Below are 14,332 nucleotides of genomic sequence, written 5' to 3' on the forward strand. Positions count from 1 at the left end.
GTATCATTTAAGTTTATGAACTGAAAATGTGATGATAACATTTTTGTCATCATATTTTCCACCGACCAACATGAGCAGAAATAGTTGTTTAGTGGATACATTGTTCAAATGTGTGCTAAGAACAGGAAAACCACATTGATACAAAACAATTAATTAAATGAGCTTCAAGAGAAACACAATAATTTGTTTTTAAATGTAATTTAACACGTGTTGGAGGCAAAGGGGGGCATTCAATGGGGTCGTGGAGTTTCATGCATGATGCAATGCTCGTCAATATCCATCATCAAAACTGTGGAGAGTAGAATCTGATAAAATCCCCTTTCACGTGTCGCAATGTATTAAGCTATCTCGTGACTTTGCGTTTTCTTCCGTCACACCAGAAGCCAACTAGACGGAAAACGAAACTGTGTTTTTAAGTTTCGTTTTCCGAAGTAAAAGCTACCGATGAGTATAAATACAGGAGTCTGCAGAGCAGCGTTCACAAGGCAAACGTGTTTCATCTCAGCTGAACATCATCTGACCACCGACCACCATGAGCATATCTACAGGTACAACATCATGTCTTATGCGTGGAGTAAACGTTAATATGCGGTGTGATTTGGTGCTTCGTAATATTTGTTTTGATCAATTTGACGCCATTAATGTAATGCAATATTGTTGGTTTAAAATCCTCTGTGTTGTTGTTCGGTAACGTTGAAACTATATTCACAGATTCGGACTTCGCCGTGATTTTATTTTTATTTTTTATTTTTTATAATTCATTCCAATTCAGTGTAGCGCAAATCAAACCATGATTAACCAGCAGGGGACGTCTTTGAGTTGTACAAGCAGAAATTATTGAGAAATCTGATTATACTGCCGAATATTCGTTATTGGTCGGATTAGTGAATTTGAAGAAATGTGCTTTTGATTAGTTATGTTTTAAATATTTTTTGGAAACAATATTTAATAACTTCTGTGTCATACATTTGTGTGCAGACTGGGTTCCTTCTTTGTGGAGGGAGACCTTTGAGGAGTTGCTGGACGAAGACAATGAGCTGGACTATGGAGACCAGTGGAATCTCAACTTTAGCTATGTGCAGACAGCTGATGTCACCCAGGAGGAGAGAAAGAGAGGCTGGAAGATCTACTGCCACAGTGGCTTTGGAAGGTATGTGTTGTTTTTACATATTCTCAAAGTAACAATATACATAACTTTAAACTCATTCAGGTTAAGGAGATTAGAACATGTTTTGAAAACTGTCGACAGAGTTTCTGTTTTTTTAAAGTTGGCTGAATGTGCAGCAGCTGTCTTGTTGCACTTTGTCTGTTATCAGATTCTGCCTTCACATGTAGAAACTGAAACAAGGCAACCGGGCAATAAGTTTCCGTTTGTAGTCTGAGAAGTATTGATTGTGGTGCCTGGAAAGAACACAGGAGATATTTTAAGTTCTGGAAAGATGGATCCTTCTAAATTGAAATGTTAGTTAAACAATTGTAAAACATTCATCTTGGAAAATTGTACACATTTCTGCACAAAACCATGTCTAAAACTGCACAGCGCTGCAATTTTGGTTCAGATATATTTGACATATTTTATATTTTTATTTGTATATGTATTTGTATTCTATTCCTGATTCATGTTTGAAACGCTGGTGACCTGAGGATACTTCAGGTAGAATCTCTCTTACCGTGAGACGCTCTGACTCTTGTATGTTGTCTTCTCATTTACCCACAGTTTTGAGTGTGCATCTTGCCACAAGGTCTGGTCTTCAGCACGAGTGTCGTTGTTGTTCCGTTACCGGCTGCGACGTGACCGCGGCTCAGTGATCATGAGGCCCTTTGGACAGGCCTGTCTCAGTTGCCAAGACAATGATTTTCATCGCCCTGGTTTTACCACGGAAGAGGTGGAAGACGTCTTGTGCAGACTGTTTGCCAAAATCCGGAAGAATTGCTACAGAGTTGAGGACGACAACAATTGTGGTGACAGTTCACCAAAAACCAAGAGGTTTACCAAACCTCATGAGGCAGACTTCTGTGAGGCCTGCCAACAGGGCATCTGCTGTCAGCCGGATGAGACAGATGCAGAGATAAACTGACAGTGGCTGATAATTGTCTGAGATGTTTTTTTAATGTTGTATTACCCTATTGTCCTATTTTATAATTGGCACTTTTTGTCATGATTGTTGTATTGTGTTTTTTATTTTATTCCATTAATGATAATAATTCTATATTAGCGTCAGCACCAATAATACATATGTTGTAATAAAGTCATGTGTTTCAACGTGTGCTGTCTTACGGTGGCTTTTAGTTTGAGTTTGAGTTTATTTCGATCAGCAAAATATACAACAATCAGAATTCAACAAAAGAAGAAAGTGGTTGACCGAAAGGGTCAAGGCTGAAGCTATCTAGCTTATAAGTGCCCTAACCTAGGATTTCCCAAAAAAACTTATTTCAAAGAACCATATATATACATACACATACACATACATATACACTACCGTTCAAAAGTTTGGGATCACCCAGACAATTTTGTGTTTTCCATGAAACCTCACACTTTTATTTATCAAATGAGTTGCAAAATGTATAGAAAATATAGTCAAGACATTGACAAGGTTAGAAATAATGATTTGTATTTGAAGTATTAATTTTTTTCTTCAAACTTTGCTTTCGTCAAAGAATGCTCCTTTTGCAGCAATTACAGCATTGCAGACCTTTGGCATTCTAGCTGTTAATTTGTTGAGGTAATCTGTTGAAATTTCACCCCACGCTTCCTGAAGCACCTGCCACAAGTTGGATTGGCTTGATGGGCACTTCTTGCAGACCATACGGTCAAGCTGCTCCCACAACAGCTCAATGGGGTTGAGATCTGGTGACTGTGCTGGCCACTCCATTACAGACAGCATACCAGCTGCCTGCTTCTTCCCTCAATAGTTCTTGCACAATGTGGAGGTGTGCTTTGGGTCATTGTCCTGTTGGAGGAGGAAATTGGCTCCAATCAAGCGCTGCCCACAGGGTATGGCATGGCGTTGCAAAATGGAGTGATAGCCTTCCTTATTTAAAATCCCTTTTACCTGGTACAAATCTCCCACTTTACCAGCACCAAAGCAGCCCCAGACCATCACATTACCTCCACCATGCTTGACAGATGGTGTCAGGCACTCTTCCAGCATCTTTTCACCTGTTCTGCCTCACAAATGTTCTTCTGTGTGATCCAAACACCTCAAACTTGGATTAATCTGTCCATAACACCTTTTCCAATCTTCCTCTGTCCAATGCCTGTGTTCTTTTGCCCATACCAATCTTTTCTTTTATTGGCCAGTCTCAGATATGGCTTTTCTTTGCCACTCTGCCTAGAAGGCCAGCATCCCGAGTCGCCTCTTCACTGTCGGCGTTGACACTGGCGTTTTGGGTACCATTTAAAGAAGCTGCCAGTTGAGGACCTGTGAGGCGTCTATTTCTCAAACTAGAGACTCTAATGTACTTGTCTTCTTGCTGAGTTGTGCACCGGGCCTCCCACTTCTCTTTCTGCTCTGGTTAGAGCCCGTTTGTGCTGTTCTCTGAATGGAGTAGTACACACCGCTGTAGGAAATTTTCAGTTTCTTTGCAATTTCTCGCATGGAATAGCCTTCATTTCTAAGAACAAGAATAGACTGGCGAATTTCACATGAAAGTTCTTTTTCTGGCCATTTTGAGAGTCTTATCGAACCCACAAATGTGATGCTCCAGATAATCAACTAGCTCAAAGGAAGGCCAGTTTTATAGCTTCTCTCATCAGCAAAACAGTTTTCAGCTGTGCTAACATAATTGCACAAGGGTTTTCAAGGGTTTTCTAATCATCCATTAGTCTTCTAAGGCGATTAGCAAACACAATGTACCATTAGAACACTGGAGTGATCGTTGATGGAAATGGGCCTCTATACACCTATGGAGATATTTCATTAGAAACCAGACGTTTCCACCTAGAATAGTCATTTACCACATTAACAATGTATAGAGTGTATTTCTGATTGATTTAATGTTATCTTCATTGAAAAAAACAATGCTTTTCTTTGAAAAATAAGGACATTTCTAAGTGATCCCAAACTTTTGAACGGTAGTGTAGATACGCATATACACACATACATACACATATACACACACACACACATACATACATACACATACAACAAAACAAACAAACCAGAATTTCAAGAACTTGTCCCTATTAATCGTTACTTCTTATGCTTCATCAATGCTGTTACGTCTATACTTCTCCAGAGTCATGTCTTTAAATTTGTTCTTGAATATCACCAGATTTTTACTTTCTTTGATGTCATCAGTAGGAAACAATCAATAGGAACAGGTGTGGAAAGCACTTCAGAGAATGTATTTAGAGCATTACTCTTAATGTATTAAGAGCACTTCATACATTAAGAGATGAAAGACAGTTGTACCATCAAAGTAGAAAGGTGACATAAGTGTTTGCACTAATAACTTGGGCTTTCAATTTCCAAGGAGGCCATGTGCCGGTCGAGAGAAGGAACATGAGCAGGCAGAGAGGATAGAGGCGTAAACATGTCAGTCACCAAACAGAACAGGCTCAGTGGGGAGGCCTGTTCCAGACTAATGCTTCCTGGTTACCACAGAAGTTCAATATAATGTTTAGCTGTGGAGTGAGTTTCCTTTAAGTAAAGTGCATCTTTTAATGACACTATTTTAACATGCATGTGGCTATTTTCTATTTTCTTTCCTGACATGACCAAGGGATAAATTAAAATCACATGTCCGCAAGTTGACCAGTGGTTGCCAGTATTCAGATATTGAAAGTATATTTACTTCATGTATTTTCGATGGCCCACTTTAGTGAAACAGAAACTGTGCAGCAAGAGGCCGCCCTGAAGTTTAACTGCACTGCAATTAAAAGTCCATTTCAGTTTGTGGTGCGTGTGGATCAAGCAGCTGTCTTCCTCTGCCCCTACTGGACCACCTGAGCTGGATTTGAGTGTGTAAACTGGGATTCTGTTCAATTGCAGCAATGTTATTGTAAATTAGACAAATACAAATACAGCAGTTCATACAACTAATGGACAGACACGCACATCTACGTATCATTTAAGTTTATGAACTGAAAATGTGATGATAACATTTTTGTCATCATATTTTCCACCGACCAACATGAGCAGAAATAGTTGTTTAGTGGATACATTGTTCAAATGTGTGCTAAGAACAGGAAAACCACATTGATACAAAACAATTAATTAAATGAGCTTCAAGAGAAACACAATAATTTGTTTTTAAATGTAATTTAACACGTGTTGGAGGCAAAGGGGGACATTCAATGGGGTCGTGGAGTTTCATGCATGATGCAATGCTCGTCAATATCCATCATCAAAACTGTGGAGAGTAGAATCTGATAAAATCCCCTTTCACGTGTCGCAATGTATTAAGCTATCTCGTGACTTTGCGTTTTCTTCCGTCACACCAGAAGCCAACTAGACGGAAAACGAAACTGTGTTTTTAAGTTTCGTTTTCCGAAGTAAAAGCTACCGATGAGTATAAATACAGGAGTCTGCAGAGCAGCGTTCACAAGGCAAACGTGTTTCATCTCAGCTGAACATCATCTGACCACCGACCACCATGAGCATATCTACAGGTACAACATCATGTTTTATGCGTGGAGTAAACGTTAATATGCGGTGTGATTTGGTGCTTCGTAATATTTGTTTTGATCAATTTGACGCCATTAATGTAATGCAATATTGTTGGTTTAAAATCCTCTGTGTTGTTGTTCGGTAACGTTGAAACTATATTCACAGATTCGGACTTCGCCGTGATTTATTTTTTATTTTTTATTTTTTATAATTCATTCCAATTCAGTGTAGCGCAAATCAAACCATGATTAACCAGCAGGGGACGTCTTTGAGTTGTACTTAAGCAGAAATTATTGAGAAATCTGATTATACTGCCGAATATTCGTTATTGGTCGGATTAGTGAATTTGAAGAAATGTGCTTTTGATTAGTTATGTTTTAAATATTTTTTGGAAACAATATTTAATAACTTCTGTGTCATACATTTGTGTGTAGACTGGGTTCCTTCTTTGTGGAGGGAGACTTTTGAGGAGTTGCTGGACGAAGACAATGAGCTGGACTATGGAGACCAGTGGAATCTCAACTTTAGCTATGTGCAGACAGCTGATGTCACCCAGGAGGAGAAAAAGAGAGGCTGGAAGATCTACTGCCACAGTGGCTTTGGAAGGTATGTGTTGTTTTTACATATTCTCAAAGTAACAATATACATAACTTTAAACTCATTCAGGTTAAGGAGATTAGAACATGTTTTGAAAACTGTCGACAGAGTTTCTGTTTTTTTAAAGTTGGCTGAATGTGCAGCAGCTGTCTTGTTGCACTTTGTCTGTTATCAGATTCTGCCTTCACATGTAGAAACTGAAACAAGGCAACCGGGCAATAAGTTTCCGTTTGTAGTCTGAGAAGTATTGATTGTGGTGCCTGGAAAGAACACAGGAGATATTTTAAGTTCTGGAAAGATGGATCCTTCTAAATTGAAATGTTAGTTAAACAATTGTAAAACATTCATCTTGGAAAATTGTACACATTTCTGCACAAAACCATGTCTAAAACTGCACAGCGCTGCAATTTTGGTTCAGATATATTTGACATATTTTATATTTTTATTTGTATATGTATTTGTATTCTATTCCTGATTCATGTTTGAAACGCTGGTGACCTGAGGATACTTCAGGTAGAATCTCTCTTACCGTGAGACGCTCTGACTCTTGTATGTTGTCTTCTCATTTACCCACAGTTTTGAGTGTGCATCTTGCCACAAGGTCTGGTCTTCAGCACGAGTGTCGTTGTTGTTCCGTTACCGGCTGCGGCGTGACCGCGCTCAGTGATCATGAGGCCCTTTGGACAGGCCTGTCTCAGTTGCCAAGACAATGATTTTCATCGCCCTGGTTTTACCACGGAAGAGGTGGAAGACGTCTTGTGCAGACTGTTTGCCAAAATCCGGAAGAATTGCTACAGAGTTGAGGACGACAACAATTGTGGTGACAGTTCACCAAAAACCAAGAGGTTTACCAAACCTCATGAGGCAGACTTCTGTGAGGCCTGCCAACAGGGCATCTGCTGTCAGCCGGATGAGACAGATGCAGAGATAAACTGACAGTGGCTGATAATTGTCTGAGATGTTTTTTTTAATGTTGTATTACCCTATTGTCCTATTTTATAATTGGCACTTTTTGTCATGATTGTTGTATTGTGTTTTTTATTTTATTCCATTAATGATAATAATTCTATATTAGCGTGAGCACCAATAATACATATGTTGTAATAAAGTCATGTGTTTCAACGTGTGCTGTCTTACGGTGGCTTTTAGTTTGAGTTTGAGTTTATTTCGATCAGCAAAATATACAACAATCAGAATTCAACAAAAGAAGAAAGTGGTTGACCGAAAGGGTCAAGGCTGAAGCTATCTAGCTTATAAGTGCCCTAACCTAGGATTTCCCAAAAAAACTTATTTCAAAGAACCATATATATACATACACATACACATACATATACACTACCGTTCAAAAGTTTGGGATCACCCAGACAATTTTGTGTTTTCCATGAAACCTCACACTTTTATTTATCAAATGAGTTGCAAAATGTATAGAAAATATAGTCAAGACATTGACAAGGTTAGAAATAATGATTTGTATTTGAAGTATTAATTTTTTTCTTCAAACTTTGCTTTCGTCAAAGAATGCTCCTTTTGCAGCAATTACAGCATTGCAGACCTTTGGCATTCTAGCTGTTAATTTGTTGAGGTAATCTGTTGAAATTTCACCCCACGCTTCCTGAAGCACCTGCCACAAGTTGGATTGGCTTGATGGGCACTTCTTGCAGACCATACGGTCAAGCTGCTCCCACAACAGCTCAATGGGGTTGAGATCTGGTGACTGTGCTGGCCACTCCATTACAGACAGCATACCAGCTGCCTGCTTCTTCCTCAATAGTTCTTGCACAATGTGGAGGTGTGCTTTGGGTCATTGTCCTGTTGGAGGAGGAAATTGGCTCCAATCAAGCGCTGCCCACAGGGTATGGCATGGCGTTGCAAAATGGAGTGATAGCCTTCCTTATTTAAAATCCCTTTTACCTGGTACAAATCTCCCACTTTACCAGCACCAAAGCAGCCCCAGACCATCACATTACCTCCACCATGCTTGACAGATGGTGTCAGGCACTCTTCCAGCATCTTTTCACCTGTTCTGCGTTTCACAAATGTTCTTCTGTGTGATCCAAACACCTCAAACTTGGATTAATCTGTCCATAACACCTTTTTCCAATCTTCCTCTGTCCAATGCCTGTGTTCTTTTGCCCATACCAATCTTTTCTTTTATTGGCCAGTCTCAGATATGGCTTTTCTTTTGCCACTCTGCCTAGAAGGCCAGCATCCCGGAGTCGCCTCTTCACTGTCGGCGTTGACACTGGCGTTTTATGGTACCATTTAAAGAAGCTGCCAGTTGAGGACCTGTGAGGCGTCTATTTCTCAAACTAGAGACTCTAATGTACTTGTCTTCTTGCTGAGTTGTGCACCGGGCCTCCCACTTCTCTTTCTGCTCTGGTTAGAGCCCGTTTGTGCTGTTCTCTGAAGGAGTAGTACACACCGCTGTAGGAAATTTTCAGTTTCTTTGCAATTTCGCATGGAATAGCCTTCATTTCTAAGAACAAGAATAGACTGGCGAATTTCACATGAAAGTTCTTTTTTTCTGGCCATTTTGAGAGTCTTATCGAACCCACAAATGTGATGCTCCAGATAATCAACTAGCTCAAAGGAAGGCCAGTTGTATAGCTTCTCTCATCAGCAAAACAGTTTTCAGCTGTGCTAACATAATTGCACAAGGGTTTTCAAGGGTTTTCTAATCATCCATTAGTCTTCTAAGGTGATTAGCAAACACAATGTACCATTAGAACACTGGAGTGATCGTTGATGGAAATGGGCCTCTATACACCTCTGGAGATATTTCATTAGAAACCAGACGTTTCCACCTAGAATAGTCATTTACCACATTAACAATGTATAGTGTATTTCTGATTGATTTAATGTTATCTTCATTGAAAAAAACAATGCTTTTCTTTGAAAAATAAGGACATTTCTAAGTGATCCCAAACTTTTGAACGGTAGTGTAGATACGCATATACACACATACATACACATATACACACACACACACATACATACATACACATACAACAAAACAAACAAACCAGAATTTCAAGAACTTGTCCCTATTAATCGTTACTTCTTATGCTTCATCAATGCTGTTACGTCTATACTTCTCCAGAGTCATGTCTTTAAATTTGTTCTTGAATATCACCAGATTTTTACTTTCTTTGATGTCATCAGTAGGAAACAATCAATAGGAACAGGTGTGGAAAGCACTTCAGAGAATGTATTTAGAGCATTACTCTTAATGTATTAAGAGCACTTAATACATTAAGAGATGAAAGACAGTTGTACCATCAAAGTAGAAAGGTGACATAAGTGTTTGCACTAATAACTTGGGCTTTCAATTTCCAAGGAGGCCATGTGCCGGTCGAGAGAAGGAACATGAGCAGGCAGAGAGGATAGAGGCGTAAACATGTCAGTCACCAAACAGAACAGGCTCAGTGGGGAGGCCTGTTCCAGACTAATGCTTCCTGGTTACCACAGAAGTTCAATATAATGTTTAGCTGTGGAGTGAGTTTCCTTTTTGTAAAGTGCATCTTTTAATGACACTATTTTAACATGCATGTGGCTATTTTCTATTTTCTTTCCTGACATGACCAAGGGATAAATTAAAATCACATGTCCGCAAGTTGACCCGAGTGGTTGCCAGTATTCAGATATTGAAAGTATATTTACTTCATGTATTTTCGATGGCCCACTTTAGTGAAACAGAAACTGTGCAGCAAGAGGCCGCCCTGAAGTTTAACTGCACTGCAATTAAAAGTCCATTTCAGTTTGTGGTGCGTGTGGATCAAGCAGCTGTCTTCCTCTGCCCCTACTGGACCACCTGAGCTGGATTTGAGTGTGTAAACTGGGATTCAGTTCAATTGCAGCAATGTTATTGTAAATTAGACAAATACAAATACAGCAGTTCATACAACTAATGGACAGACACGCACATCTACGTATCATTAAGTTAATGAACTGAAAATGTGATGATAACATTTTTGTCATCATATTTTCCACCGACCAACATGAGCAGAAATAGTTGTTTAGTGGATACATTGTTCAAATGTGTGCTAAGAACAGGAAAACCACATTGATACAAAACAATTAATTAAATGAGCTTCAAGAGAAACACAATAATTTGTTTTTAAATGTAATTTAACACGTGTTGGAGGCAAAGGGGCACATTCAATGGGGTCGTGGAGTTTCATGCATGATGCAATGCTCGTCAATATCCATCATCAAAACTGTGGAGAGTAGAATCTGATAAAATCCCCTTTCACGTGTCGAAATGTATTAAGCTATCTCGTGACTTTCCGTTTTCTTCCGTCACTGGCGTGACTTTGCGTTTTCTTCCGTCACACCAAAAGCCAACTAGACGGAAAACGAAGTTCATACAACTAATGGACAGACACGCACATCTACGTATCATATAAGTTTATGAACTGAAAATGTGATGATAACATTTTTGTCATCATATTTTCCACCGACCAACATGAGCAGAAATAGTTGTTTAGTGGATACATTGTTCAAATGTGTGCTAAGAACAGGAAAACCACATTGATACAAAACAATTAATTAAATAAGCTTTAAGAGCAACACAATAATTTGTTTTTAAATGTAATTTAACATGTGTTGGAGGCAAAGGGGGCCATTCAATGGGGTCGTGGAGTTTCATGCATGATGCAATGCTCGTCAATATCCATCATCAAAACTGTGGAGAGTAGAATCTGATAAAATCCCCTTTCACGTGTCGCAATGTTTATTTGTTTATTAATTGGATCCCCATTAGCTGACGCCTTAGCGACTGCTAATCTTCCTGGGGTCCACAGAAAGGACAAAATACAATACATACAAAAACATATCGTGAAACCAACAGTTAAAAATAGGACAACAAAGTTTAAAAAATAGTGCAGTCAGATGCTCAGTACAGTTGAAGGATAAGATATATGTTATGCAAATCAACTTAATTCATACAAAGAAAAAGAAAATCAGATGACTAAAAAGCAATAGAATACGTAAAGTGGTGAATGTTCTTAGGTGCGCCTTTAATTGTTTTTTGAATGACAAATTATTACTCATGTGAGTTAAACGAGGAGGTAGTAAGTTCCAAGCGGTAATTGCACGATAGATAACAATAGCCTACGTTTGAGGAGGTTAGTATGTATTAAGCTATCTCGTGACTTTGCGGTTTCTTCCGTCACACAGAAGCCAACTAGACGGAAAACGAAACTGTGTTTTTAAGTTTCGTTTTCCGAAGTAAAAGCTACCGATGAGTATAAATACAGGAGTCTGCAGAGCAGTGTTCACAAGGCAAACGTGTTTCATCTCAGCTGAACATCATCTGACCACCGACCACCATGAGCAGATCTACAGGTACAACATCATGTCTTATGCGTGGAGTAAACGTTAATATGCGGTGTGATTTGGTGCTTCGTAATATTTGTTTTGATCAATTTGACGCCATCAATGTAATGCAATATTGTTGGTTTAAAATCCTCTGTGTTGTTGTTCGGTAACGTTGAAACTATGTTCACAGATTCGGACTTCGCCGTGATTTTTAATTTTTAATTTTTTGTAATAATTCATTCCAATTCAGTGTCGCGCAAATCAAACCATGATTAACCAGCAGGGGTCGCCTTTGAGTTGTACTTAAGCAGAAATTATTGAGAAATCTGATTATACTGCCGAATATTCGTTATTGGTAGGATTAGTCAATTTGAAGAAATGTGCTTTTGATTAGTTATGTTTTAAATATTTTTTGGAAACAATATTTAATAACTTCTGTGTCATACATTTGTGTGCAGACTGGGTTCCTTCTTTGTGGAGGGAGACCTTTGAGGAGTTGCTGGACGAAGACAATGAGCTGGACTATGGAGACCAGTGGAATCTCAACTTTAGCTATGTGCAGACAGCTGATGTCACCCAGGAGGAGAGAAAGAGAGGCTGGAAGATCTACTGCCACAGTGGCTTTGGAAGGTATGTGTTGTTTTTACATAGTCTCAAAGTAACAATATACATAACTTTAAACTCATTCAGGTTAAGGAGATAAGAACATGTTTTGAAAACTGTCGACAGAGTTTTTGTTTTTTAAAAGTTGGCTGAATGTGCAGCAGCTGTCTTGTTGCACTTTGTCTGTTATCAGATTCTGCCTTCACATGTAGAAACTGAAACAAGGCAACGGGGCAATAAGTTTCCGTTTGTAGTCTGAGAAGTATTGATTGTGGTGCCTGGAAAGAACACAGGATATATTTTAAGTTCTGGAAAGATGGATCCTTCTAAATTCAAGTTTTAGTTAAACAATTGTAAAGCATTCATCTTGGAAAATTGTACACATTTTTGCACAAAACCATGTCTAAAACTGCACAGCTCTGCAATTTTAGTTCAGATATATTTGACATATTTTATATTTTTATTTGTATTTGTATTCTATTCCTGATTCATGTTTGAAACGCTGGTGACCTGAGGATACTTCAGGTAGAATCTCTCTTACCGTGAGACGCTCTGACTTGTATGTTGTCTTCTCATTTACCCACAGTTTTGAGTGTGCATCTTGCCACAAAGTCTGGTCTTCAGCACGAGTGTCGTTGTTGTTCCGTTACCGGCTGCGACGTGACCGCGGCTCAGTGATCATGAGGCCCTTTGGACAGGCCTGTCTCAGTTGCCAAGACAATGATTTTCATCGCCCTGGTTTTTCCACGGAAGAGGTGAAAGACGTCTTGTGCGGACTGTTTGCCAAAATCCGGAAGAATTGCTACAGAGTTGAGGACGACAACAATTGTGGTGACAGTTCACCAAATACCAAGAGGTTTACCAAACCTCATGAGGCAGACTTCTGTGAGGCCTGCCAACAGGGCATCTGCTGTCAGCCGGATGAGACAGATGCAGAGATAAACTGACAGTGGCTGATAATTGGCTGAGATGTTCTTTTTAATGTTGTATTACCCTATTGTCCTATTTTATAATTGGCACTTTTTGTCATGATTGTTGTGTTGTGTTTTTTATTTTATTCCATTAATAATAATAATTCTATATTAGCGTCAGCGCCAATAATACATATGTTGTAATAAAGTCATGTGTTTCAACGTGTGCTGTCTTACGGTTGTTTTTAGTTTGAGTTTGAGTTTATTTCGATCAGCAAAATATACAATGAGAATTCAACAAAAGAAGAAAGTGGTTGACCGAAAGGGTCACGGCTGAAGCTATCTAGCTTATAAGTGCCCTAACCTAGGATTTCTCAAAAAAACTTATTTCAAAGAACCATATATATATACATATATACACACACATACACATATATACATCCATACACATACATATAAATACATATATACACACACACTTACACACATACACATATTCACACATACATACATACACATATACATACAACAAAACAAACAAACCAGAATTTCAAGAACTTGTCCCCATTAACCGTTACTTCTTATGCTTCATCAATGCTGTTACGTCCATACTTCTCCAGAGTCATGTCTTTAAATTTTTTCTTGAATATCACCAGATTTTTACTTTCTTTGATGTCATCAGTTAAAATATTCCACTGTTTCACCCCACAGACAGATCTGCACATGCTTTTTAGAGTCTTATGAGCAATTGGCTGTTTGAAATTCCATCTCCCTCTTAGATCATACTCTCCTTCTCTATCTCTAAAAATGTTTTGAATATTGCCAGGAAGTAAATTATGTTTAGCTTTGTACAGAATTTGTGCTGTTTTGAACTCTACTAAATCCCTAAATTTCAGTGTACGTGATTTTAAGAACAGTGCATTGGTGTGCTCAAGATATCCTACATTATTACACAATACACATTTAAATCCACACAGTTGGATAGTAATTTTATTTTACTTGTATACTTCTATATCTTTCATCCCTGTTTCTTATATTTTGTGTTTTGTTTTTACTCTTGTGTGTTGCTGCTACTGTCACGACAAATTTCCCCTTGGGGATTAATAAAGTATATATCTATCTATCTATCTATCTATCTAGTATCATGTAGCCATATTCTTTCTCTTTTTTCAGCACCCGGCTGGTTACATCTATCATAAACATAAATCCTGCTAAACTTTAAAAATATATATTTTATGTGTTATACACAACTCACCTGTTATAGCGGCTAAAATACAACTTTTCGAAAAG

General features: G+C 38.5%; 2 protein-coding genes and 1 pseudogene across 2 annotated transcripts; all 3 read left to right on the forward strand.

The window, feature by feature from the left end:
- Positions 1-438: 438 nt before the first annotated feature.
- On the forward strand, positions 439-2,267 carry LOC130194890 (receptor-transporting protein 3-like). Its single transcript, XM_056416103.1, has 3 exons — positions 439-548; positions 979-1,150; positions 1,718-2,267. Exons 1-3 carry the CDS (start codon positions 533-535, stop codon positions 2,076-2,078), a joined length of 549 nt encoding a protein of 182 aa, XP_056272078.1. The 5' UTR covers positions 439-532; the 3' UTR covers positions 2,079-2,267.
- Positions 2,268-5,511: 3,244 nt separating this feature from the next.
- Positions 5,512-7,335, forward strand: LOC130194901 (receptor-transporting protein 3-like; annotated as a pseudogene).
- A 4,131-nt stretch (positions 7,336-11,466) lies between these two features.
- Positions 11,467-13,268, forward strand: LOC130194401 (receptor-transporting protein 3-like). Its single transcript, XM_056415414.1, has 3 exons — positions 11,467-11,555; positions 11,987-12,158; positions 12,718-13,268. The coding sequence occupies exons 1-3, from the start codon at positions 11,540-11,542 to the stop codon at positions 13,076-13,078; spliced, it is 549 nt and encodes a 182-aa protein (XP_056271389.1). The 5' UTR covers positions 11,467-11,539; the 3' UTR covers positions 13,079-13,268.
- The last annotated feature ends 1,064 nt before the right edge of the window (positions 13,269-14,332 follow it).

Source organism: Pseudoliparis swirei, chromosome 1 (genome assembly GCF_029220125.1).
Source record: "Pseudoliparis swirei isolate HS2019 ecotype Mariana Trench chromosome 1, NWPU_hadal_v1, whole genome shotgun sequence".
Classification (NCBI taxonomy): Eukaryota; Metazoa; Chordata; class Actinopteri; order Perciformes; family Liparidae; genus Pseudoliparis; species Pseudoliparis swirei.